Source organism: Panthera onca, chromosome X, assembly GCF_046562875.1.
Source record: "Panthera onca isolate mPanOnc1 chromosome X, mPanOnc1 haplotype 2, whole genome shotgun sequence".
NCBI classification, from domain to species: domain Eukaryota; kingdom Metazoa; phylum Chordata; class Mammalia; order Carnivora; family Felidae; genus Panthera; species Panthera onca.
The window spans coordinates 91010297-91037328 of NC_138357.1; the positions used below are offsets into that span (position 1 = coordinate 91010297).

Consider the following 27032-nt stretch of genomic DNA (forward strand, 5'->3'; position numbering starts at 1 on the left):
CTTAATTCCCTTCACCTACTTCATCCGTCCCCCATTTCCTACCCGCTTCGGCAACCATCAGTTTGTTCTCTGTAGCTATGAGTCTGTTTCTGTTTTGTTCGTTTGGTTAGTCTTTAGATTCCACATATGAGTGGAGTCATGACGGTATTCCTCTTTCTCTGTCTGACTTATTTCACTTAGCGTAGTGCCCTCGAGGTCCATCTGTGTTGTCACAAATGGCAAGGTTTCCTTCTCTTTTTTTTATGGCTGAATAATATTGTACGTACAGACCACAGTTTCTTTATCTGTTCCTTCATCGATGGATGCCTTGGCTGTTTCCATGCCTTGGCTATTTTAAATACTGCTGCAATGAAACATAGGGGTGCGTATGTCTTTTCAAATTAGGGTTTTCATTTTCTTCCAATAAATACCTAGAAGTGGAATTGCTGGATCGTAAGGTAGTTCTATTTTTAATTTTTTGAGGAACCTCCACACCGTTTTCCAGGGCGGCTGCACCAGTTTGCATTCCTCCCCGCAGTGTATTTCCTCCATGTTCTTGCCAGTGCTGTTATTTCTTACCTGTTTAATTGATTTATTTATTTTAGAGAGAGAGTGTGTGAGCAGGGGAGAGGGGCAGTGGGAGAGAGAGAGAGAGAGAATTTCCCATCAGGCTCTGCACTTATAGCCGGAGCCCAACGTGGGGCTTGATCTCACAACCCTGGGATCGTGACCTGAGCCGAAATCAAGAGTTGGTGTCTCAGTTGATTGAGCTACCCAGGTGCCCCTCCTCTGCCCGGCTTTTTTTTTTTTTTTAATTTTTTTTTAAACATTTATTTATTTTTGAGACACAGAGAGACAGAGAATGAACGGGGGAGGGTCAGAGAGAGAGGGAGACACAGAATCTGAAACAGGCTCCAGGCTCTGAGCTGTCAGCACAGAGCCCGACGCGGAGCTCGAACTCACGGACCGCGAGATCATGACCTGAGCTGAAGTTGGACGCTTAGCCGACTGAGCCACCCAGGTGCCCCTCTGCCTGGCTTTTGATATTGGGTTTTATGAGTGCTTTCTATATTTTGGATATTAACCCCTTATCAGATGCATCATTTGCAAATGTGTGCTCCCATTCAGTAGATTGCCTTTTCGTTTTGTTGTTGGTTTCCTCTGCTGTGTAAAAGGTTTTTAGTTTGATGTCATCCCACTTGTTTATTTTTGCTTTTATTGTCCTTGAAGCCTTTGGTGACCGTTCTTGGTATCAACTGGGGACCTGGCAGTGTGGTCCCGCTCCCCTGTCATTGCCTGATCTTTTACCCGTGGCCGGGAATTAACAGGAGAGCAGTTAACGTTGGAAGAAGCCAGGAGGAGTCAGATTAGTTGTGTAGATCTGTGGGGACCCAGTTGGGCAGAGAAGGCCTCTCCCTTAGAGCTTTGAGGACAGCCAGCATATTTGGGGGATCTGCCATAGCGGGGAAATCCCGGGCGGGACTTCAGGACAAGATCCACCAGGTTGTGGGGGCGGCGCCTGGGTGACACGGTTGGTTGAGTGTACACCTCTTGATATCGGCTCAGGTCACGATCTCAGGGTCATGGGTTCGAGCCCCACATCGGGCTCTATGCTGAGTGTGGAGCCCGCTTGGGATTCTCTCTCTCTCCCCCCCCCCCGTCCCCTTCTCTCCCTTTCTCCCACCGGGGGAACCTGCATATCTTTACTCCTGTGCTGAACGTTGTCCATGACACGATCTCTTCCCTTAACTGGGGGGCCTTACCGAGAAATGCAAAGGGACTTCCTGGCTGACGAAAGCCAAGCAGGCCTCGGTACTACTGATTCCACAACCAAAGTCCTGTCTGTGTCCGTGTTGATGGACGGGATGGATGGTCAGGGTACGTACGGGTTTGGGACACCTTCCCAGTCTACCCTGATTAAACTGCTGTGTGGGGGAGGGGCCAGAAAAGGGGAACAGGACCAGTGGCTTCAGCCAGCGGGGGGCTGAGTAGGAGGGTGGTCTGGGACAGGGGATGGGAGAGGCGGGGCCTCTCTCCAAAGCAGAGAGCACAGTGATGGGGCGTCCTGAAGTGAGCACTGTCCAGCCATCAGGGGGAAGCCGGCAGTCGGCAGGCTTGAACTGACAAGCCTTGAGCCCCTCCCGGGGGGCCAGAGCTGGCTACATCCCCACACCGGTGAGGTTCCAGCAGGGACCAGACACCGCACACTCAAGAGGAGTCACGGACACGGATTTAACGAAGGGACTATGGACAGAGGAGCGGATAGGGTTACAGGACCCAGTCAGGGCAGCAGAGCACTCAGGGACCAGCAATGGAGGGAAACCTTTACTATCCCTCGGTCTGATTCTTGGAGCCCAGGGGAGAAGCCGGCAGAAGGTGGGGGGAGGGGAAGTGGAATCAATACCCTGATCTCTTGGTGCTGCCCATTGGCTGGACCCACCCAGCAGCAGCCACAGAACGAGGAAGCTCGGGGTGTGACGCAATCCACAGAGGTTGGCCTCCCAGGGCAGTGAGCTGGGTGAAAAGGGCAGAAAATGGATCTTCTGGGGGCAAAAAGAGAAGGAGCCTGCGCAGTCCGTTGCCAGAATACAGACTTGGGCTCAGGCAAACCATCCTCCCAGCCAGGGGATAAGGCTAGGTCCAGACAGCAGCTCCTGGGGCTTGGTCTGCTTAATGGCAGGACTGGTCCCCCAGACTCGGGTGGGGCTCCCCTGCATGTGATGGTCAGTTAGCTGGTCTCCGCCCATAGGGCTGGGGTCCGATAACAAACAAGCAAAATTGACAAAGAGGACTGTGGTCTGGGGCTAGTCTAGCTGTGATCAGTCCCGCTGCCCTTTGGTGAGAGACCTTCCTACGTGGATGGGTGTTACTCCCCGTGACCGTGACGGTGGCCTGTGGCCTGCATTCTCAGGAGTTCCTTGGCGAGGCCTCTGCCTGGCTCCCACGGCAGCCCACGGTGAGCCCATGAGGCTGTAACTTAACGCTCGCTCCATGATGTGACTGTCTGCGGTCTCAGCACGTTGTCCTGGCGTGGTCAAGGCCTGGAGACCCCATTTCCATTCTGTTGTGCTTGTCCACAGATGGTAGCTGTAAAACCGGCAGAATCGGTCCCGCCGTTCAGAGCCTGTCTGGTTACTCTCAGAAGTCACGTTTTAAAAAATAACACTAAATCGGTCCTCATATAAGCTTTATAACTTTTGCACCGTGTGACTGGCGTCTTATCTTTTGACATTTCTGAGAAACATTGTATGTGGCTTCATTTTACGAGCACTGTAACTGCCGAAGCATTAGCAATCGACCCTAAAGCCCTCGCTTGCCGCAACGGGATGATCTTCTAGCCTTGGCAGTGGGGAGTGGGGACCAGTCGGGTGCACCTTGGGATACATCTTCGGACACCCCGGTTGTTGAGAATCTTCTTCGGGTGTTTGGAGGGTGGGATATCCTGTGACGTTTTATTGTCCCACTCTTGAGCGAAACTAAGTTATCACTCCCAATTTATAGATTGGAAGCTGAGACTCAAAGTCATCCCTAAAGGTAAAGACTAAACTAACTGAAGTTAGGGGCCTGGTGCCAACCTTTTAAATAAGCAGTTATTTCTAGAATCTGAGGTTGAATTTAACAGTTGAAATGAAAGACTATTAGTCATGCTCGCTGGAGTTTAAAAGTAGCTGACGGACACATGCCGATTGCCTAACGCAAAACGGTAACCTGGTAGGGAAGGATCCTGCCAGAATCTGCTTTGGTTTGAAGCGTTGGGTGATGTCTACTTTAATTGCCTGCAGAAGCCTACAGCTCTGCAGGCAAGAGCTTTCAAGTCTTCTTGAAAACTCTTTTTACCCTGCAATGCGGTATTAAGGAAAGGTTTCTTGTTTAAAGGCCACACCTATGTTTTAGCTATACTCAGATGGCCATTCTTGCAAAGATTTGTGTAGGGCAGGGGAAGCAATTGGGAAATATTGGCATGGTGGCAAACACAGAAACGGGCGGGAATAGAAGCAAACCTCCAGGTTTTCTAGGTGAGCTTTTCCCTGTGTTATCAGAATGCTCTGGACCGTCTCACCAAGTATTTGCAAAATTTCCTCCCCAGATTTCAGTTTGATTTACTGAACTTTAATTGTCTTTGCAATTTTCTCAACTTAACTCAATTAGTTCTGAGGTCATGTCAACCTATTAGAAGGCAGTAAATTTAGGAAAAGCACCATTTCAGTCCCATACGTGCTCCTGGACTGGTCTACAAATTCATAGCTATTTCCCACAGAAACGTCTTTTTTTTTTTTTTTTTTTGAGTAAGTGGAGGGGAATAACAGAGTGAAATCACTAACATGACTCCATCAGCCTTACATTTGGGAGGAATAAAAATAACCTTGTTTCAGTGAAGCGTGGAATTTAATTGGCTCCCGATCTTTTCCCCTCATGCATCTGGTGGCCGGTACTACAGGAGAAAATTTTAAACTAGAAGGAGACATAATCCAATTAAATTTCCTTTTAAAAATGTCAAAGCAAATAAATCCAGAGCCCAGGAGCTCACACACAGCTCTGCTATTCTCACTGGGCAGCTGCCGCTTACTGGGTTTCTAGCCGGTGCCACCTTTGCTTCAAGGGCGTATGATTTTTACAGATCGGCAGCTCCTTTTTTTTTTTTTTCGCCATTGATGAGCAAGTAATTTATTGCCAACTTGTCTGACGTTGTAAGTAGCTGTAGTCAAAGCCAGCTTGGAGGCTGCCGTAGGGCCCCACTTGCAGACAGTGGTTCCCAGCCTAAAATTTCAGCGTCACGATTTTGCGTCATTGTTGAGTTTCACTCTGCGTATCGTGGCCGTTCCTTCTTCCAGCAAATACTGTTTATGCTCCAGGTGGAACTGAATTCTGTTTCGAGATTTGGGCGCAGTCTCTGGAATTATCTGGAAGTTTGTCAGGAAGTTGCTGGGTTCCAAGCTGTGCTGTGACTTTCATAGACACTGTTAATTTTGGTAAATACCAAAGGGCAGAGCGTCTTTGTGTGGCTTCCTCTAGAACCCGACTTGGAGACAAGGATTTGAGTGTAGATAGGTTTGGGGGGCAGGGGCAGGAAGCAAAAGGGACACTATTAAGGGGGTGGGGAATGAAGGGCAGGGCATTTCTCAAACTAGTGACACGTTTTGGTGACTGGAACTTAATGCCTCTGGGAAACTGAGGGATCCCGTGGCCTGGATGTACCTTAGTGTTTCCCCCCACTCCCCAAAGTGCGAGGGAGTTGCGGTATTCATCCATCAGCTCCCATCAGTCATGGATGAAGGCTACTTCTGAAGTGGGGGGAAAAGAATGAATTCACAGGCCCTCGTGCCATGTCACAGGGGCAGTTAAAGTGGGCCTCCGAGGCCAAAGAAAAGTTTTCGCACAAAAGAACACAGGTGCTGGTGGTCGGAAGTCAGGCTGGGGCGTGCCAAAGTGGAAGGGGTGAGGGGATCCGGAGGGGCGCTGGCAGACCCTGCTACGTACGGATATTTCAGATCTGGAATGGGAAGCGTCGGCTGCTGTGGATGAGCTCTCCTGCTGGAGACTTCCCATGCTCGTATTTCCACTTAAAAACTTACGTGCACTGCTGGGAATGCGATAATCTGAAGTTTTCTTCTCATCTTGTAGTATAGCGTGAATAAAAGGTCAGTGAACACGAAGAATATTTTTACTCACTGCCCAGATTGTCATATTATGTAACACAGAACATTTGTGGATTTATTAGAGCAATTAGGTGGCGGGAGTGTGGGGTTTCTCGTGTCTCCCAAGACCTCTTTATTTTGCAAAGAGACGGCCCATGGGACTCCTTTAGATGGACCCCAATTACAGGCAAAACTATGAAGAAGATTCCTTTTCCCTCTACTTTATTGATGCCTCTCCTCCCCCTGAGTTTCTTCAGTCTTAGGTCCCGCTTCCCACCCTCCTCTGGATCTCGATTTAATTTCTGTCGGTCCATTTAAACTAGTACCTGTGAAAATCTCCCTAGGATTGGGGGTTGGCTACAATTCTGGCACCAATTCCAATGTGTGGCGTTTTTGCCCTACACCAAGCAACTCTTGACATCAGCTGGGGGGTCCTACAATTCGACTCCGTTCTGTCGTGATCTACTTGGAGAAAGCATCAGATCCCAGTGGGTGTATCACCTGTGCTTCTGGTCAACTGGCTATAGACGGGAGGTTCCTACAACCCCCTCCTTGGGTTCGGTTAATTTGCTAGAGTAGCTCACAGAACTCAGAGAAACATTTTACTTACTTGATCACTCGTTTCTTATAAAAGGATATAGGGGTGGCCTGGGTGGGTCAGTTGGTTAACCTCCCGACTCTCGATTTCAGCTCAGGTCATGATCTCACGGTTTGTGGGTTTGAGCCCCGCGTCAGGCTCTGCACTTAACGGCATGGGACCTGCTTAGGATTCTCTGTCTTCCTCTCTCTCTGCCCCTCGCACTTGCTTTCTCTCTCTCTCCCCCTCTCAAAAATAAATAAACATTAAAAAAAAAAAAGGATATAACCCCAAACAGCCAGGGGGCAGAGATGCATAGGGCAAGGTAGGGGGGACAGGCAGGGAGCTTCCACGCCCTCTCTGGCCACCCTCCTCAAATCTCCACGTGCTCACCAACCCAGAAGCTCTCCGATCCCCATCCTCTTGGGTTCTTACAGAGGCTCATTACAAAGGTGTGATTGATTATTAAATCATTGGCCATTGGTGATTGAACTCGACCTCCAGCTCTGTCCCTGGAGGTCAGGGGGAGAATAGAAATGACGGTTCCAACCCTCTAATTACAAGGTCTGTTCGCCTAGCAACCAGCACCCCCTGTCCTTAGGTGCTTTTCTAAAATGTCTCATTAACATAAGACACCTTATCACTCTCATCACTTAGGAAGTTTCAAGGGTTTTAGGAGCCGTGTGCTAGAAACAGGGACAAAGACCAAATATACATTATCTTATTATGGATCACAATATCCTATTGGCAGTGAATGGATCCTGGGTTCCTCAACCACTGCAAATATTGCCTGTGGCACTTACCAGGTATTTGGGCAGAAAAAGTCACTCCCACTTGGATCCTAGAAAATAGTGACAAAGGGAAACCAAATGGAGGGAAGTGGTTTTGATTCTAGAGAGAGAGCATAGCCATGGAGTAAAGAAATGGACTCTTGTGTCTTTTCATCTTACATTATCCTTCATTTCAAACCTCAGGGTATTTACTTGAGCTTCATTTTGCCCAAGTCTGGCTTATGGCTAATAAGTATAATTCTCATCTCCAAATTCTTGTTTTAACGAGATGTCTGAGGACATATTGAACAGTTGAATGACTATTGATTAAAATATATCATTTTGTGTGTGTATATATATCTGCATATCACATACACACACAATGATTTGCTGCTTTTTGGTGTAGGAAGGACATTTCACCAGGTTCCACGTGGCACGGATTGTACAAAATACGCCCTAGGGCTTAGTTTAGCCATCATCCATCCGGATGGCCATTTCCTTCTTCACACAGCCAGTTGGTGGTTTAGGCTCAACCTCCAGTGTCTGACAGGAGGCATTCTTGAGAAAGAACAGGAACGTCCCTTCCAGAATCACATTGTTGGGGCACCTGGGTGGCTCAGTTGGTTAAGCGTCCAACTCTTGGTTTTCGGCTCAGGCCGCAAGCTCACGGCTTTGTGGGTTCCAGCCCCACGTTGGGCTCCACACGGACAACACAGAGCCTGCTTGGGATTCTCTCTCTCTCTCCCTCTCTCCCTGCCACTCCCCCACTCACGCTGTCTCTGTCTGTAAATAAATAAACAAATAAATATATAAACTTAAAAAGAAAAAGAATCCCATTGTTTTTGACTCAACTCCTCTTGTTGAAAACGTTAGGATCAGATGTAGCCAGGCAGGCTGAGAGCCAGCTGCTTGTAAATAGGCCCACTCCTCTGATGGGCTTTGGAGGGCAGCTCAGCAGCTAAGCAGAGCTCTGGAGCCCGCCTGCTGGGGTTACAGTCCAGCCTCCTCCTCTTAACAGGCCGTTTTCTGGACAAGCTGCTTAACCCTTCTGTCCCTCAGTTTCCCTTTCTGTAAATAGGCATCCAAATAACACCTGCCTCTTCAGGGTTTCTGTGATGGTTAAATAACTTAATACATGTAAAACACAAGAGTACCTGTTACGTAGTAAATATCCAGTAAATGTATAAATGCCTTAGAGATGCCAGTGCTGGGTGTTCTGATTCTGATTCTCTGTTAGCGTTATTAATCACCACAGTTTTACGTATCACCCCTATTTCAGTCACCTCCACGTCTTTGCACGGTTCTAGACTCTAGGTCCATGCTCCGTAGAACCCTGTTTAACAGAACCTTAACCTTAATGTCCTAACGGGCACCTCAAATGTTCAAAAATGTCCCAAATTGAACTTTGTTTTCCCCCTCTGATCCTTACTTCCCCACTTAAAAAAAAAAAAAAAAAAGATGTTTATGGGGCGCCTGCGTGGCTCCGTCGGTTAAGCGTCCGACTTCGGCTCACGTCATGATCTCATGGTTCGTGAGTTCGAGGCCCGCGTGGGGCTCTGTGCTGAGAGCTCGGAGCCTGGAACCTGCTTCGGATTCTGTGTCTCCCTCTCTCTCTCTGCCCCTCCCCCGCTCACGCTCTGTCCCTCTCAAAAATAAACAAACATTAAAAAAAACAAAAGTTTACAACTTCTCTCCCTGCTTTCCTTATTTTGCTTATAACATCACCCAGGGTTGAGTGTTGAGCGCCCCACATCCACCCCCCAGCCCCCCAAGTTCATGTCTACCCAGAATCTCAGAATATGAACTTATTTGGAAACAGGTCTTTGCTGATGTAATTAAGAGTTAAAAATGAGGTCATACTGGATTCAGGTGGACTCTGCATCCAGTAATTGGTGTCTTAGAACTCTCCTTACCTGTATTTGTTTACCTGTACCCTTCGTTTATAAGGACACCAGTCCTGTCGGGACCCACCCTACTCCAGCATGACCTCCTCTTACCTGTTTACATCTGCAGTGACCCTATTTCCAAATAAGGTCACCTAGTGAAGGTACTGCGGGTTAAGATTTCAACATGTCTTTTTTCAGAGGACACAGTTCACCCCTTAACACTACCCTTTCTTTCATCCCCGCTCCGAATCGATCACTTTCCAGGCATCCTGTGTTCTACTGCCGTAAAACCTTTTCGTACGTAGCTCTCATTTATCCCATCCTCAGCTCCCCTGGTTGTGGCAGAACCGTCTCTCTCTCTCTCTCTCTCTCATCTCTCTCTCTCTCTCTCTCATCTCTCTCTCTCTCTCTCTCATCTCTCTCTCTCTCTCATCTCTCTCATCTCTCTCTCATCTCTCTCTCATCTCTCTCTCATCTCTCTCTCTCTCTCTCTCTCTCTCATCTCTCTCTCTCTCTCTCTCTCATCTCTCTCTCATCTCTCTCTCATCTCTCTCATCTCTCTCTCTCTCTCATCTCTCTCATCTCTCTCTCATCTCTCTCTCATCTCTCTCTCTCTCTCTCTCTCATCTCTCTCTCATCTCTCTCTCTCTCTCTCATCTCTCTCTCATCTCTCTCTCATCTCTCTCATCTCTCTCTCATCTCTCTCTCTCTCTCTCTCATCTCTCTCTCTCTCATCTCTCTCTCTCTCTCTCTCTCTCTCTTTCTCTCTCTATCTCTATCTCTATCTCTATCTCTATCTCTATCTCTATCTCTATCTCTATCTATCTCCGGGATCATTGCAGTAACCTCCAAAGTGATTTTCCTCCTTCATTTCACCCAATGAGTGAATCTGACTAATTGCTGATCAGATTTCTCTGATGGAGACCCACCGGCGACTTGGCCTAACCATGGCAGGAAGTATCAACTAGCACAGAGAACCCAAAGTTTTGGCCCCATATTTTCCTCCCACCCACCTCTCTCGCCCTTGGTACTATGTATCCCAAACCACAACCGGGTTGTTCATTCTTTCTTGAAAATCGATCTGCAGGTCTGCAGGCCTTTGCTTATGCTGTTCCATATGCCCAGAAAACCCTTCCTCATTTCAGCCCCCCTGCCGAACTGGTCTTCATCCTATAAGGCCCGGCTGAAACAGCACAGGTTTGCTTCCACGATTCCATCACAGAGTTATTGGGCCCTTACCCGTGCTTCTGACGCCTTACGACTCTGGATACTGATGTAACACTAGGAAAGATACAGCACCTCTTATATAAAACAATTAACCTTGACAGTAGAAATGTAGACAGCCACAGGATATGGACTTCCTCACCCCACCCCACCCCTGTTGATATTAATATCAACCATTGTAACATAAATAAAGTGTATGTGTGCATATCTGTGTGCATAGATTCAGGTATACAAGATTTTTTGAAATCTGCCACATGTTTACTACTTAGATAATTAAGTTTTGTTGCCACCCAGCTCATCAAAATATTCTTAAATCTCTCTAGAGTAAAGGTATTTATTTTCTGAAATTAGAAAACCTATATACAGGGGCGCCTAGGTGCCCCTCCCCTGCTGTCTCTGTCTCTGTCTCTGTCTCTCTCTCTCTCTCTCAAATAAAGAAAACACATATACACAAATATACACGTGCCATATCTGTTGTATATAAAGCATATGTGTGTATATATATATATTTATCCATCCATATAAAGTATATATAAAGTAGCTTCTCCCCAAGAGCATACTGTGAATGATTCATGGCTCTTTTCGTTGTTAAAGAAACCGTAACCAACAAGTCAGTATAGCTAGTTCAGATTTTAATAATTGAGTTCTCTTTTTTAACTTTTTTTCACGTTCATTATGTATTTTTGAGAGAGAAGGAGCATGAGCAGGGGGAGGGGCAGACAGAGAGAGGGAGACACAGAATCGAAGCAGGCTCCGCGCTCCAGGCTCCGAGCTGTCAGCACAGAGCCCGACGCAGGGCTCGAACCCACAAACCACGAGATCATGACCTGAGCCAAAGTCCGACGCTTAACCGACTGGGCCACCCAGGCGCCGCAGTGATTGAGCTCTTCATAAAGCATGGGGGAGTTATCACTGCAATGATGGTGCGTAACAGGCACCCCCCCCAAATTTCAGTGGTTCTCAACAACAGGCATTTCGTTTTCTTGTCCGTGCACCTGTGTGGGTCAGGTGGGCTGACCCCACCTGTGTCATTTGGGGACCAGCAGCAGCTTGGGCCGTGTTCTTCTCATGGCAATGGTACATGCACGGAAGGCTGAGTCAAACCGCACCGGCTCATTAGAGACCCTGTTGTGGTGCACCTGCTAACATAATGCAGGCCGAAGCCAGCTGTGTGGCCAAGGCCATATCAAAGGGACAGGAAAATAGACTCCATGTATAGGAGGGTCTGCAAAGCCACATGGCAAAAAGCATGGGTGTATAATTCTAACACAGAAAGGGATGGAGTGAGCATAAGCATTCAGTCTACCACCGAGTCCTCATGATTCGAAAGTGGACAGAAATGTCTCATTTGAAAATAAGCTATTTATCAGGGGCGCCCCGGGTGGCTCAGTCAGTTACGCATCCGACTCTCTGTTTCAGCTCAGGTCACGGTCTCACTCCTTGTGGGTTCGAGCCCCACGTCCGGCTCTGCGCTGGCAGCACGGAGCCTGCTGAGGATTCTCTCCTCTTTCTCTCCCTGCGCCTCCCCCAACGCTTCCTTTCCTTCTGTCTGTCTCTCTCAAAATACATAAAGTAGATGTTAAAAAAAAAAAAAAGCGCTATTTATCAAGAGCTTATATAAACCGTAAGAAACAATTGGGTGTTGCATGTACAAACCTGCGCTTTGAAACATGGTTATAATTCTGTCCATCTTTGGTTTTTTTCTAGAGATGTGAAGATGTCTGGCTCGGGATGCCATCACCTATTCCTGTGAAATACGTTGACTATTTTAGACTTTTAAAGGATGTATTTGGCCTAGTGGAAGAGTAACTGTATGCCAATTTTTGGTCACCTCCCTTTGATCTCCTGCTCTTGTTTTACTAAGTTTATTTAATCAGATACAATTTCATTAAAAAAAAAAAAAAAGCAAGGTTCATACTGAATTGAAATCCATAGATCACAATTGATTTCCTTTTGTCGTTTTCGCATTTCAGAACATCATATTGCACGGCTGATGTGCCAGCATGATTAAAAATGCCATTTAAGGAAACACCAAACATTTTTGCTACATGTATGATTTATTAATACCAAAGAATCTTACGGCAGTTTTCTCTCCAACATAATTTGATTCGCTATGACACAAAAAGAAAATTATTTTTGACAGCTATAGATGACAATATAAAATCAAATTATATCTGAGCAATACGTTGTGATTCTGTTAAACATTTTTTGAAATCTTTTTGACACGTGTTTATTACTTCTATAATTAAGCTTTGTAGCAACCCACCTTACCAAAATAATCATTAAACCTCTCTAGAGTGAATGTATTGATTATCTGAAATCAGCAAAGCTGCGAGAAGGACTCCTGCCCTCGCCCCACAATACACACACACACACACACACACACACACACAACGCATCACAATGCAACACACGTAAAAATTTGGGAGAGAAATCAAAACATATGCAGTGTTTATATTTTAATGCCCTTTTTATATCTAAAGTTAGCTGTTAACTTAGGAATAAGTATGACCAAAAATGTATTATGTTTAAAGTATTTAGGGATGTGAATGCGGAGGGTTTTGAGAGATCTTTTTTGGTTCATTCTCCACACAACCATACCACCCACCCCAGAGATTTAAATATTCTGATAACATGTTTCCTTCCTGCTTTTCTCTGGTTCTATTTTGATTTTTCATCCAGGCCCAAACGTTATGAGTCTCAGCCGAACTTCTGTCATGTAGCAGATATTTGATTAAAACTCATCACCATGGGCGCCCAGGTGGCTCGGTCAGTTAGGTGTCCGACTCTTGATCTCGGGTCAGGTCGGGATCTCACAATTCATGGGTTCGAGCCCCACGTTGGGCTCTGCACTGACAGCATGAAGCCTGCTTGGGATTCTCTCTCTCTCTCTCTCTCTCTCTCTCTCTCTCTCTCTTTCTCCCTCTCTGCCCTTCCCCTGCATGCACTCTCTCAAATAAATAAAACATTAAAAAAAACCTCATAACCGTGGACCTCTGGGAATTCCTCATGAGAAGTTTGCCCCACTTCACTCCATTCTTCAGTGTTGGGTGTGTAGCATAAGTGAGTTGCCTGTGTCCTCAGAGACCATGGAAGCCTATGGAAAAGGGGCTTCAACATCTACCTTTCAGGGACTGTTGCGGCGTCTTGCCTAGAAATAAGCTGGCTTTTTGGCACGCAGATATACCCATTTGGTCGACAACAATGGCCCTTTCTTTTCTTTTTTTTAAATTGAAGTTAATCAACTTCTGCTATATATAAACCTAGGGTCATTCTACCTGTGCCATTGTTAGACCCCATAGGACTTTCCAATAAACTAGAATACTCAATGTCTATACTAGGACCACTTACCCATAAAATCTAATTTTGACTACTTGATTTTTATTCCAGTTTTTTTTTTTTTTTTCTTCAAGGCAACTGACAGTCACTTTAAGATTTTTCATTCCCAAGAGAGCAAGCTTTTAGAAGGATGACACTTTCCTGGAACTTTCCAGGCTGACACATTTGTCACTTACCTGTTCAACTCTTCAGTCAGTTGTCTTTTCCTGCAAGATTTTAAATATGTAGATAATTTCGCCCTTGTACAGGCTCGTGATGCAGTTCACTTGAGAAGTGGGAACAGGAGGGGAAAAGCAGTAAACCGGTGACACGTGGCTGACTTTGTACGATGACAAGCACTTGTTCCCTTGCATCCATGTGTGTCACTTGCCCTGGGTATTTGCAGTTCAAGCCCACAGTTAGCAATTAAATGGCCATTATAGGAATCATGCCGATAAACATGATACATTGCAGCCATACAGACACTTTAAATAATTATTCTTTTTATAACTAAGCCATATACTGAAGGAGATTTATAATTTAGAGATAATATCCCCATTAGTAAAGTTTATGACCCAATAAACAGCTCCCACTAGTTAATAAATGCCAAAGCCATAAAAACAAAGCCTATTAATGTAATAGAATTTCTGTACCTCCCTCTTTTGCTGGTGGTCTCAAGGCACTGAAGGGAAATGCTATCTTAGGGAAAACATTTATTCTCGTTATGTAAATATCAATGAATTGTCTTACAATCCATCTGGAAATCTCCCGTCGGGGGGCCCCCCCCCCACCTCAGTCCCAGGTGGTCCCCAAATGCTGATGCATTCTGCTTAAGTTTGGGGCTTCAGATAACTCTGGTTTTCAGCACAAATGAACCCTGTGACCTGAATCTTTGGGGGAGGTGAGGAAGACTGGCTGGAATTTCTGCCCCTTCGCTTTTCTCTGAAAGAGAGCTCTCCCAGCTCTTACCATTATTCCGGAGGAAGAAGCTTTCCAAGCCCCACGGTCTTTGTGGGACACTCGAATTTTTAGCTGCCTCTTCTCTTTCCTCTGACAAAGACAAATGCTAACTATTGTCATTGTTCCAGGGTACCAATTTTTAAAGAAGTCTCACAAGCTTTGCATATACTTCTATTTTTAGCTGCCAACATTTACTCATTTTGGTGGAAAACGCAAGGGCTGCCTGTGGATGTGTGGGTGCGTTGAAGGTTAATACAGGCAAACCTTTTGTACTAGGAGCGAACTGTTCCCTCGTATTCCTGCAACCGTGGGAATGAGTGATAGAGTCGTTTGAAAGCCCAGATCACATCATGTCTTTTCAGAAGAAACTGATTGAAAGCTGTTGAACTTGACATGAAAGGGTTTGCTGAGTCATCGTTATGAAGTATAGATGTGGGTACGCCTCCTGATTGACTTTGGTGCTTACTAAATTAGAGTTAAAATTGTAGACCCGTAGAGAGAAGATAGAGAACACTGTAACTTTCAAGTATGAGGTTAGTTTCAGCATGTTGCCTGCTTTACGCTATGGATTGCTTCCGATTTAATTAATGACAAACCAACCATTCTTGCCCTTTGTTTTTTTATGCGGTGCTATTTGAAGTTTGTTTTGGGGGGGTTTTAGAGCCTCCAGGCTTTGTGGAGGCCTCAGTCCTGAGTTCAGGATATTTAAATTGCCCTTCTTTTCTAATACATTTTTTTAATGTTTATTTTTGAGAGAGAGAGAGAGAAAGCTTGTGTGGACGTGGGAGGGGCGGAGAGCGAGGGAGACAGAGGATCCGAAGCCAGGTCTGAGCTGACAGCGCAGAGCCTGATGCGGGGCTCGAACTCACAAACCATGAGATCGTGACCCCAGCCTGATGCTGGGGTCTGACGCTTAACTGACTGAGCCACCCAGGCGCCCCTGCCCTTTCTTTCAAATAGCAGGGAGTTACTGATGAACAAAATGAGATTTCTCAAAAAAAAAAAAATTTTTTTTTGCCTTTCCAACTGGGATTTATTTATTTTGATTTGAGTGAGCACTGTTTTATTGTCTTTGCCACTCATTCCTCATTTCCCTGACCCCTTCTCCCTCATGCATGATTTTGCTAGAAGTTCGGCGGTTGGAGTCTTCAGTAACAGCTTGATGAAATAGTGGGTTTTCCACCAAATACTTATGATGTTTAATAATGCAGAGTCCATTGAATAATGAATCATCCTGTTCTCAATTATATGTATATTCTTTTTAGTTAAGAATATCATTTCCTGGGGGCACCTGGATGGCTCAGTCCGTTAAGCGTCCGACTTCAGCTCAGGTCACGATCTCACTGTCCGTGAGTTCGAGCCCCGCGTCAGGCCCTGTGCTGACGGCTCAGAGCCTGGAGCCTGTTTCAGATTCTGTGTCTCCCTCTCTCTCTGCCACTCCTACCCACCCCCCCACGCTCTCTCTCCCTCAAAAATGAATAAACATTAAAAAAATTTAAAAAGTATTTCCTGAATTTTGGATATCCTTCAGAATGGGTCTGTGAGGGACCTTTCAGACAAACCCCTTCCAAAGGCTATAAAACCTATTAGTCAAGTGAGGAGTCTCCGTCCTAATACTTGTTTGGGCAAAGTCTGAATTGCTTCAAGTCGAAGGCAGGTTAAACCCTTTTCAAGAACGAGAGTTTTCAAGTTGACCGAGCATCTTCAGAGACCCACCCAGCGCTTTTCAGTTCCCAAGAGAACGTTAACGTGTAAAAGCAGAAAACCCACGGCGGCCGGATCAATGAAGCCATTTAGCAAATAAGCCTGGAGAGTGATGTTGGAGCAGACATTGCTACAAAGCGCTGACTGTATGATGAAGAGAAATTGGAAGTCTCCCCCCCGCCGACCCCCCACTCACCTTTTTCTACCAGGTTCTATAAACTACAAGTCTCCATTCAAGGTCAATGACAGTTCCTCACAACTAAGCGTTCCGAGACTAGAATGTGCCGTCTTTGCATTTGTTCCTGGTGCCCAGTGGGATTTTTTCCAAGGGGACTTCCGAGCCCGTTACGGGTCTGGTGCGGGGCACAGGAACTCCGGGGTCAGTGCCGCTGCCCAAAAGCGACTGGTCATGGCTGAAAAATGTGGCCAGTGAAAAACTCTGTGGTGGCTCAGCAAGCGGAGAATTAATGACTGGCTGGAATCAGTGGGAGCCTTTACTTCTAAATACTCATTAGTTTAAGCAGTGAGGCCTGATGTTATGCAAGTCAGACAGGAAAAAGGGGGCAGCCCCGCCCCATTGTCTATTCTGAACAGAATATGCACATTTAACTCCAAGTGGTGAATGGTTGAAATACATCCAACCGACTCATTCATCTCGCGGCTTCCTGAGCACCGCTTTGCGTCTGTGTAAAGCTAACAATAGAGGAAATGCTTGCAGGGACCCCGCTATAATATTAAAATCCAGAGGGGCGGAGAGCTTGGTGAAAAAACATAAAATGCCGTCTCCTTTAGAAAAGTGCCACCAAAATCGTCTTTGGTTCCTTTTTGCGCTCTGTCTCTACAAGAGCATCTGACTGAAATAGGAACTTGGTAAAATTACTTTTGCCTGCTTTTTTGGGGGTTCCCCCCCCCTCTGGCTACCACCGCTCTTCATTATTGCTGTGAAGCCACTCATTGAATACAGAACAGGAGCTGAAAAGCCATTTCAGACTGCTGCAGATATCCCCGTTTTTTTAACTGTGACCGGAGCACGGAGAGTGACAAGGGAAGTGGCAAGAAATGACAATTGCAGAGGGGGGACATCAGGACAAGAGTAGGGACCGCCTTGCATTTGTAATGCATGTTATAAAGAGTTTGAACTTCATCTTAAGGACATGAGAAGCTACTGAAAGATATTTTTACCGTTTTTTTTTTAAGTTTATTTATTTTGAGGGAGAGAGAGAGAGAGGGTATGAGTGGGGAGGGGCAGAGAGAAGAGGGAGAGAGAGAATCCCAGGCAGGCTCCATGTTGTCAGCACAGAGCCGGGGCTTGATCTTAGGAACCTCAAGATCATGACCTGAGCTGAGGTCAAGGGTCAGCAGACTGAGCCACCCAGGTGCCCCAGAAGTTACTGGCAGATTTTTTTTTTAACGTTTATTTATTTTTGAGACACAGAGAGACAGAGCATGAATGGGGGAGGGGCAGAGAGAGAGGGAGACACAGAATCCGAAACAGGCTCCAGGCTCTGAGCCATCAGCCCAGAGCCGGATGCGGGGCTCGAACTCACCCCGAGATCGTGACCTGAGCTGAAGTCGGATGCTTAACCGACCGAGCCACCCAGGCACCCCAGTTACTGACAGATTTTAATCAGGAGAATGAAAAAATCATGTCTGTATTTAAAAATCTCTGACTGCTGGGGCACCCGAGTGGCTCAGTCGGTTGAGCGTCCGACTTCGGCTCAGGTCACGATCTCACGGTCCGTGAGTTCGAGCCCCATGTCGGGCTCTGGGCTGACGGCTCAGAGCCTGGAGCCTGCTTCACATTCTGTGTCTCCCTCTCTCTCTGCTCCTCCCCCGTTCATGCTCTGTCTCTCTCTCTCTCTCTCTCAAAAATAAACATTAAAAAATTTTTTGTTTAAATAAAAATCTTTGCTGTGTGTGTGTGTGTGAACTACAAGAGTGACTTTGGCAGCCAGGAAGCTGACTGGGAGGCTGTTGCCAGAGAAGCGATTGACGGTTTGGATTAATGTAATGTCAGTGAGGTGGTGAGGTTGGTGAACAGTGGATAGAGTCGTGACATGTTAACGACATCGGGGATGAAGGAGAAGAAGAAATCCGAATCAGGACTGGGTCATTTTGACGGCAGGGTGCACGGTGTTGTCGCTCATTGTGCCAGGACGCACCAGAGAAAAATCCAATTTGAGGGGGGGAATATCGACAGCTCTGCCTCGGGCATGCTAAATTAGAGGGTCTGGGAAATGGGGTAAGTGGAGAGGTTGATAAGGCAAACTGGATTAGCTGGTCTGAATCTCAGCAGAATGGTCTGGGCTGGAGATGCGTACTTGACAGTTATCAGAGTATGGACGGTAAATGTACGCTCAGACAAAATTGCCCAGAGGGAGCATGATGTCTGAGAACCGTAGCGCCTGGCACGTGACTAACTGCAATTTTCATAGCACAGCGTTCCCTGACGTGCAATGACCTGCACGTGCTAAAGTGCACAGTTCGATAAGTTGACGTGTGCGCATACCTGTGAAATATCACCCCAGTCAAGATCATAGATTTTCCCCAAATTTCCTCAAGGTCTTTGGCGATCCCTCCCTTCCACACTTCCCCGTTGTAGGGGAGGGAAAGTACTTTTCCCTCTACCCTTCTGAGTTCTTGGCGGAGACCTCCTCCTCCCCCTCCCCCCCCCCCCCCCCCCCCCCCGTAACACAAGGTTAACAAGAGAAAAACGGAGGTTGACTCGTATGAGTGCCTTGGGTATACATGAGACATACCCAGGAAAACTGAGTGATTCTCCAAGGTGACCTAAATCACGACCTCAAGTACCATCTTCAGCTAAGGATATAGGAAGGATGTGTGTGTGGGTGGGAGCGGTGACCAGGAAAAAGCACCATAAACCAGAGCAAGGTGGTTAATGTGGCTTTAAATCAGCGCCTTCCCCATTGATAAGTTTCTGGACGTGGAATGATCCTCTTTCTGGTACGGAGACGGAGGCATCCTCCCAAATGGAGATTTCCCTTTTGAATATAAACGTTCCTTACAAAAGGGTAACTCCTACACTGTTTTCAGAGCTTCCCCTGTGTCTGCTGTTTCTCAAAATTATCAGCTCAAAATAATTCTTAATATCAGAGGGGCATAATTTGCCCATCTTCACCATCCCCCATACCCAAGGCAGCCACTGAGCTCCTTCCTGTCACCATCAAAAAGTTAGCATTCTCTCGAATTTTATGTAAGTGGAATTATACAACGGGTACTTTTTTTGGCCTCGTTTCTTTCACTCAGCATAATTATCTTGAGATTCATCCATGTTGTTGCATGTGCCGATATTTTATTAGGTTTTATTGCCAGGTAGTATTCCATGGTATGGATATGTCATGTTTTAGTCCATTCTCAAGTAAAGCTGCTATGAACATTCGTGTACAAGTCTTCTTATGAATATATGCCTTCATTTCCCTTAGGTAAATGTCTAGGAGTGCAGTGGCTGGATCCTATGGTTGATGTTTAACTTTTTGAATAATCGCTGTGGACAGGAAAAGTAATTTTCCCTCTACCCTTCTAGATTCTTGGCTAAGACTCCCCCGCTCCCCACAGCCCCATAAAAAGACAGATTAAGAGGAGAAACACAAGTTCAGTAACGTCTGTGTACCTCCTGTAGACATGGGAGAGACCCTCTGAAATGGCCCAAGCCCCTACCTTAAATATCCATCTCTAGGTAAAGACAAATGATATTGGTGGGGGGGGGGGGGGGGAGCAGTTTGGGGAGGTTACCAGGAAAAGCATAGTAAACAAGGGTAAGGTTTCTGCAGATTTCAGTCGTTGCCTTCCACATTGGTAGGAGTTTCTAGACATCTGGAGTCATTCTCCCTGGTACAGAGAGGAGGGCACCCTTACAAATGGACATTTCCCTTGTACATGTAAATGTTTCATACAGAAGGGTCACTTCTACTCAGTTTTCAGGGTTTCCCCTGTGTCTGCTGTTTCTTAAAGATAAACAGCTTAAGGGGCATCTGGGTGGCTCAGTTGGTTAAGCATCCAGCTCTTGGTTTCGGCTCAGGTCATGATCTCACGGTTTGTGGGATCGAGCCTCATGTCAGGCTCCACGCTGACAGCACAAAGTCTGCTTCGGATTCTTTCTCTCCCTCTCTCTCTGCCCCTCCCCAGCTCTCTCATTCTCTCTCTCTCTCTCTCTCTCTCAATAAAAAAATAAAAATAAAAAATAAGCAGCTTAAAATAATCAGTGTGCCAAAGAGGCATAATTGCGGGTGACAAATTCTGCTTTCCTTCATTGCCAAGCTGTTTTCCAAAGTTACTATGCCATTTTCCTGCTCTTCCAATATTGCATAAAGTCCTTGTTCCTCCACATTTTTGCCAATACTTGGTGTGGTCAATCTTTTCAATTTTAGCCATTCTAATGTGTAGGAGTTTCTCATTATAGTTGTTTATCTTTTTTTTTAAAGTTTATTTATTTTGAGAGACAGAGAGAACAAGCAGGGGAGAGTCAGAGAGAGCATCCCAAGCAGGCTCCACACTGTGAGCACAGAGCCCAACGTGGGGCTGGAACCCACAAACCATGAAATCATAACCTGAGCTGAAATTGAGAGTCAGATACTTAACTGACTGAGCCACCCAGGCGCCCCAAGGTTTGAGAGTTCTTTATCTGTTCCAGATACAAGTCCTTTACCAGATCTATGATTTCCAAATATTTTCTTCCAAAATGTGATGGTCTTTCATTCTCTTAAAAAGGTCTTTGGACAAAATTTTAAATTCTGATTAAGTCTGTTTTATCAATTTATTCTTTTATGGATTCTTCTGCTGGTGTTATATCTAATAAATGTTTGCTTAAACCAAGGTCATAAAGGTATTTTCCTGTTTCCTTCTAGAAGTTTTATTTTTATTTTTTTAAAGATTCTTTTTTTAATGTTTCTTTATTCTTGAGAGAGAGAGAGAGAGAGAGAGAGAGAGAGCAAGCTTGAGCAGGGGAGGGGCAGAGACAGACAGGGAGACACAGAATCTGAAACAGGCTCCAGGCCCCGAGCTGTCAGCACAGAGCCTGACATGGGGCTCGAACTCATGCACCGTGAGATCATGACCAGAGCCAAAGTTGGATGCTCAGCCAACTGAGCCACCTGGGTGCCCCGATCACTGTAGCTTTCTAATAAGTCCTTCTTGCATGGTAGTTTTGGGTATTCTAGATCTTTTGCATTTCCATATGAATTTTAGAATAAGCTTGTCAATCCTAAAATCCTGCTAGGTTTTTGACTGGGCTTGTACTGAACCTACAGATCAATTTGGCATCTTAATATATTGAGACTTCTGACCCATGAACGCAGTATATCATCCCATTTATTTAAGGCTTCAATTTATCTCAGCAACATTTTATAGTTTTGGTGTATGGGTATTACACGGATTTGACAGATTTCTCCCTATATTTCATGTTTGTTAATGCTAATGTAAATGGTAATTTTTTTTTAATTTTATTTTCTGATCATCGGTTGCTAAAAGATAGAAATATAACTGGTTTTTGTACATCGATCCTTGTATCTGTCAAACTTAATAAACACATGTATCTGTCTTGTGGCTTTTTGTATAGGTATCATCAGATTTTTTTACATAGACATCCACACAGATAATTAGATTTTTCACACAGGTCTTAGTCTATGAATAAAGTTTTACCTCTTCGTTTGAAATCTGGATTCTCTTATTTCCCTTTTCTTATCTTATTGCACAGACTGGTACAGTGTTGAACAGGAAGTGTTACTGAATTTAAGGGGAAAGAATACAGTCTTTCACCATTAAGTATGATGTTAGCTGTAGGGTTTCGGTAGACACCCTTCATCGGGTAGAGGAAGCTCCCTTCTATTTCGACTTTGCTGAGAGATTTTATCAGGAAAGGATATTGGATTTGGTCACATGCTTTCACTACATCTATTGAGATGACTATATGATTTTTCTTTCAAAATTTTGTCAATATAGTAAATGACAATTCATTTTGTTTTTTTAAAATATTTATTTATTTTTGAGTGAGAAAGAGCATGAGCGGGGAAGGAGCAGAGAGAGAGAGAGAGGGAGAGAGAGAGAATCCCAAGCAAGCTCCGCGATGTCAGCACAGAGCCCGATGCGGGGCTCAATCCCACAAACCGTAAGATCACGACCTGAGCTGAAATCAAGACTCGGAGGCTTAACTGACTGAGCCACCCAGGTGCGCCCCTAAACGACAATTAATGTCTTTTAAGATTAAGTTCACGTTACAGAAAATTAACCATCTTAAAATGTAAAATTCCGTGACATTTAGTACATTTGCCATATTGTACAACCACCACTTCCGTTTAGTTCCCAAACATTTCCTCACCCCCAGAGGAAACACCATACCCATAAAGCAGTCACTTCTGATTCCGGCCCCTGGGAATTACCAATCTGCTTTCTGTCTCACTTTACCTATTCTAAATATTTCATATAAATGGGATCATACAATATGTGACCCTTTGAGTCTGACTTCTTTCACTTAGCATAATGTTTTTGAAGTTCTTTCACTTAGCATGTTTTTGAAGTTCACCCATGAAACTCATGAAACTCGAACTCATGAAACCTGAGATCATGACCTGAGCTGAAACCGAGACTCAAAAGCTTAACTGACTGAGCCACCCAGGCGCCCCAGTTGGGTCTTGTTTTTTTAATCCAATTTGGCAGTTACTGCCTTTTAATTGATGTATTTAGATTCCTTGCATTTAATGTAGTTATTGATAAGGTCAAATTTAAATGTATTGTCTTGCTATTTGTCTTTGTTTTTGTTCCCTTCCCCCGCCCCCTTATTTTGGATTAATCAAAAATGTTTGATTCCATTTTATCTCATTGTCAGGGAGGAAAAACTTTTCTTTTACTCGCTTGTGTTTAAGACTTGGAGGCCTTCAAATAAAAATGAGAAAGACAGATTAGTAAGAGAAAAAACAGATTTAATGATAGACTCACACAAAGAAATGTGACCCAAGTGGTGGTTAGAATTTGGGGCTTATTTACCATTTAATAGTGGACGGGGAGGGACACAAGGACACTTCGGAGAGAACAAATGACTTTCTTAGAAGTGGGGGGCAGGGAGAAAGAGCCCTTGTAGAAAAACAAATGACTTTTTGGAAAGATAAATAGGCCCTTAGGAGAATAGATAGGAGATATGATAGTTTGGTTACAATGTCTGTTTGGGTGTGGTGCTAACTTCGTTCCAGAAAGAGAAGATTAGAGTTGTTCCCTGGAAGGGGATTTATGACAATTGACTTCTTTGGAAGGTTTTGTTTTTAGGCAAATAAGGGATTTCAGGAACTCAAATGCTTTCAGCTCCAATGAATTTTTTATGCCACGGTGGCTTATTCTGGACCTCTTCGCTATAACTCTTCAGTTTGTTATTTAATTGGTTGTTTCAGTGTTTATAGTATGTACTTTTCACTTGGCACAATGTACCTTCCAGTAATGGTATAATACATATCGTATCATATCGGATAGTATGAGAATCTTTTTTTTTTAATGCTTATTTATTTTTGAGAGACAGTGTGAGTGGGGGAGGGGCAGAGAGAGAGAGGGAAATACAGAACTCGAAGTGGGCTCCAGGCTCTGTGCGGTCAGCAGGGCTCAAACTCACGAACCATGAGATCATGACCTGAGCCCAAGTTGGATACTTAACTGACTGAGCTATCCAGGTGTCCCAAGAATCTTAAAAACAACAACAAATATATATATATATATATGTATATATATATAATTTATATATATATGTGTATATATAATTTATATATATATAATTTATATATATATGTATGTATATATACTTTTATTTCACCCCAATTAAGCTCTGTGCTGTTATATACTTTACTTTTACAAATGTTATAAACTCCACACTATATTGCTATTTTTAACAGTCAATTATCTTTTAAAGAGATTTAACTAACAAGAAAGAAACCATAGATTTATACACACAGTTGCCATTTCCTGTGCTTTTCATTCCTTTGGGCAGATGATTATTTCCATCTGGTATCATTTTTCTTCTGCGAGAAAGACTTCCTTTAACAGTTCTTGTAGTACAGGTCCACTGGTGATGAATTATTTTGCTTTTTAAAAAAATAAGTCTTAAAATGTCTCCCTTTTTGCCTTCATTTTTGAGAGATATTTTCACAGGGTATAAATGTCTAAGTTGAAAGTATTTTCTTGCTGTATTTGAATACATCACTCTCCTCACTTCTGTATTATGTTGTTTCACATGAGAAATGTGTCCATTTTTCCCCCTTTTTATATAATGTGTCTGTTTTTCTTTGACTAATTTTTTAAAAATTTTTTTTCTTCTTTTTTTTTTAACTTTTTTTTTTAACATTTATTTATTTTTGAGACAGAGAGAGACAGAGCATGAACAGGGGAGGGTCAGAGAGAGGGAGACACAGAATCTGAAACAGGCTCCAGGCTCCGAGCTGTCAGCACAGAGCCCGACGCAGGGCTCGAACTCACGGACCGCGAGATCATGACCTGAGGTGAAGTTGGCCGCTTAACCGACTGAGCCACCCAGGCGCCCCTTCTTTGACTAATTTTAACACTTTCTACTTACCACTGGTTTTAAGAAATTTGTTTATGATGAGACTTGAGTTAATTTCATTGAGCTTCTTGGATCTGTAGACTTATAGTTTCCATAAAATTTCAAAAAGTTTTGCCCATGTTTTCTTCAACTGTTCCCCTATCTCTTCTCCATTGGTGGTTCCCATTACATATATATTAACCTTCTTAAAGTTGTCCCACAGCTCAGTGATGCTCTGTTCATCTTTTTCATTCTTTTTTTCCCCCTGGTATGGTTCATTTTGGATACTGTTTTTTGAAAGGTCTTCAAGTTCACTAATAATTTTTTTTGCAATATCTAATTAACCATATCCATAATATTTTTCATCTCATGTATGGTAGATGATGTTGGATTTGGATTTGTTTATATCTTCCACATCTCTACTTAACATATTTAATTTTTTCCTCTAGCTTCCTGTACTTAAGGACTGTAGTTATAATAATGGATTTCATGTCATTGTCTACTAATTCTATCATCTATGCAATTTCTATGTCACTTTCAATTGACTGATTTTTCTCCCCATTATGAATAATATCTTCCTGCTTGCTAATTTTTTATTAGATCTCAAATATTTTGGCTTTCAACTTGTGGGTGCTGAATATATATATTTTTTTAATCCCTCAAAAAAATTTTTTTAATTTCTTTTACATTTTATTTATTTTTGAGAGAGATAGGGAGACAGAGCACAAGTGGGGGAGCAGAGAGAGAGGGAGACACAGAATCCAAAGCAGGTTCCAGGCTCTGAGCTGTCGGCACAGAGCCCGACGCAGGGCTCGAACTCATGAACCGTGAGATCATGACCTGAGCCAAAGTTGGATGCTTAACTCACTGAGCCACCCAGGCACCCCAGTCTCTCAAAGATTTTAATGTTCAGTCTTCATAAACAAAAAGAAGTTTCCATCCAGTTTAAAAAAATGCGCATTAAAAAAATTAGTTTAAAAAAATGTGCATTCTTCAGCTTTCTCCTACACTTTTTTTGCCTAAAACTGAACACTGAGTATTTTTAACATAAATAATGTGATGTCATATGTACATTTTAATTGCACATTTTAGTAATAAATCCATATTTTGGTAACTCATAGTGTCTTTATAAGATGAAAAGCTTTCAATCAAAATATACTTTTCACTGGAAGAATAAATAAAACAGACAAACGGATCTGCACAAAGTAAAAATTATTTGCCCTTCTTCCCCCAGAGCTGTTCATCTTCTGAGTTCAGATTTTAAAAGTATTTAAAAATTTTTTTGTCATCGTTCATTTATTTTTGAGAGAGCGAGGGTGCAAGCTGGGGAGGGGGCAGAGCGAGAGGGAGACAGAGAATCCAAAGTAGGCTCAGGCTCCGAGCTGTCAACACAGAGCCCAGTGCGGGGCTCCAACCCCACCGACCGTGAGATCACGACCTGAGCCGAAGTTGGATACTTAACCGACTGAGCCATTCAGCCGTCCCAAAAGTATTTTTTTTTTTTTTTCAACGCTTTTTTTTTTTTTTTTTTTTTTTTATTTTTGGGACAGAGAGAGACAGAGCATGAACGGGGGAGGGGCAGAGAGAGAGGGAGACACAGAATCGGAAACAGGCTCCAGGCTCCGAGCCATCAGCCCAGAGCCTGACGCGGGGCTCGAACTCACGGACCGCGAGATCGTGACCTGGCTGAAGTCGGACGCTTAACCGACTGCGCCACCCAGGCGCCCCAAAAGTATTTTTAATTGAGATGATGATGTTGACTTTTGTCTCGCACTCCACATCGTCTTCAGCTAAGCTCTGAGCACTTACAATTCTCTAATTGTCGGAAGCTTGGTCAGAAGCATCTGGGACACTGTGTGGTTTGCCATAGCACTTTCAGTAGCTGCTGTGGCTGTCCACACACAGCGAGTGCATTTGTCAGATGATCTCTACCCTTCTCGTATTCATCTCGGGTTAGCGACTGTTCACCAAGTTGTATTTCTTCAAGGAAGAATCTTTCTGAACAACTGCAGCATCGTTAAGGTCCGGTGACCGGGAAAGTCCAACTCTCTCTTTGGCAACTTATTGTTTCTTTCTTTGTTCTTGAAGCCTGTTCTTAAGTTGGGGCCACTCTGTCTCTGGCAGTGGACGTATATATAGTACTCCGTGAAAAGAGCCCCAGAGACCCCTGCAGAGATGGTGATGTTCTGGCTCACCATCTTCTCTCGAATGAGGAGCGGGGGTGAATATGGTGACATCGGGATCCTGGTGAAGAAGCAGGTAGCTGCGAACTCTCAGAGTGGACCACCCCACTCCCGCCTCCCACTGGACCCTTGCTTGCCACAAGGGATGCAGAAAAACCTATATTTGTGATTTTACCAACATTCTTGAGCTTTGTTTGGAGGTTGATTAAGTTATTGGGAAACATTTTTTTATCCTCTCGAGTAATTCCTTTAAGCTTTGTTA

At 44.3% G+C, this 27032-nt stretch overlaps 1 protein-coding gene and 1 pseudogene across 2 annotated transcripts in view; one reads left to right on the forward strand and one right to left on the reverse strand.

The window, feature by feature from the left end:
- Positions 1-15805, forward strand: part of EFHC2 (EF-hand domain containing 2) — a 202288-nt gene extending 186483 nt beyond the window's left edge. For both annotated transcript variants that reach the window (XM_081793385.1, XM_081793386.1), the window contains one exon: positions 11780-15805. In XM_081793385.1, coding sequence (XP_081649511.1) covers positions 11780-11881 — 102 coding nt within the window. In that variant the 3' untranslated portion in view covers positions 11882-15805. The remainder of the gene's footprint in view (positions 1-11779) is intronic.
- A 4043-nt stretch (positions 15806-19848) lies between these two features.
- LOC145713806 (mitochondrial import receptor subunit TOM20 homolog pseudogene) lies at positions 19849-26785 on the reverse strand (annotated as a pseudogene).
- Between the last annotated feature and the right edge of the window lie 247 nt (positions 26786-27032).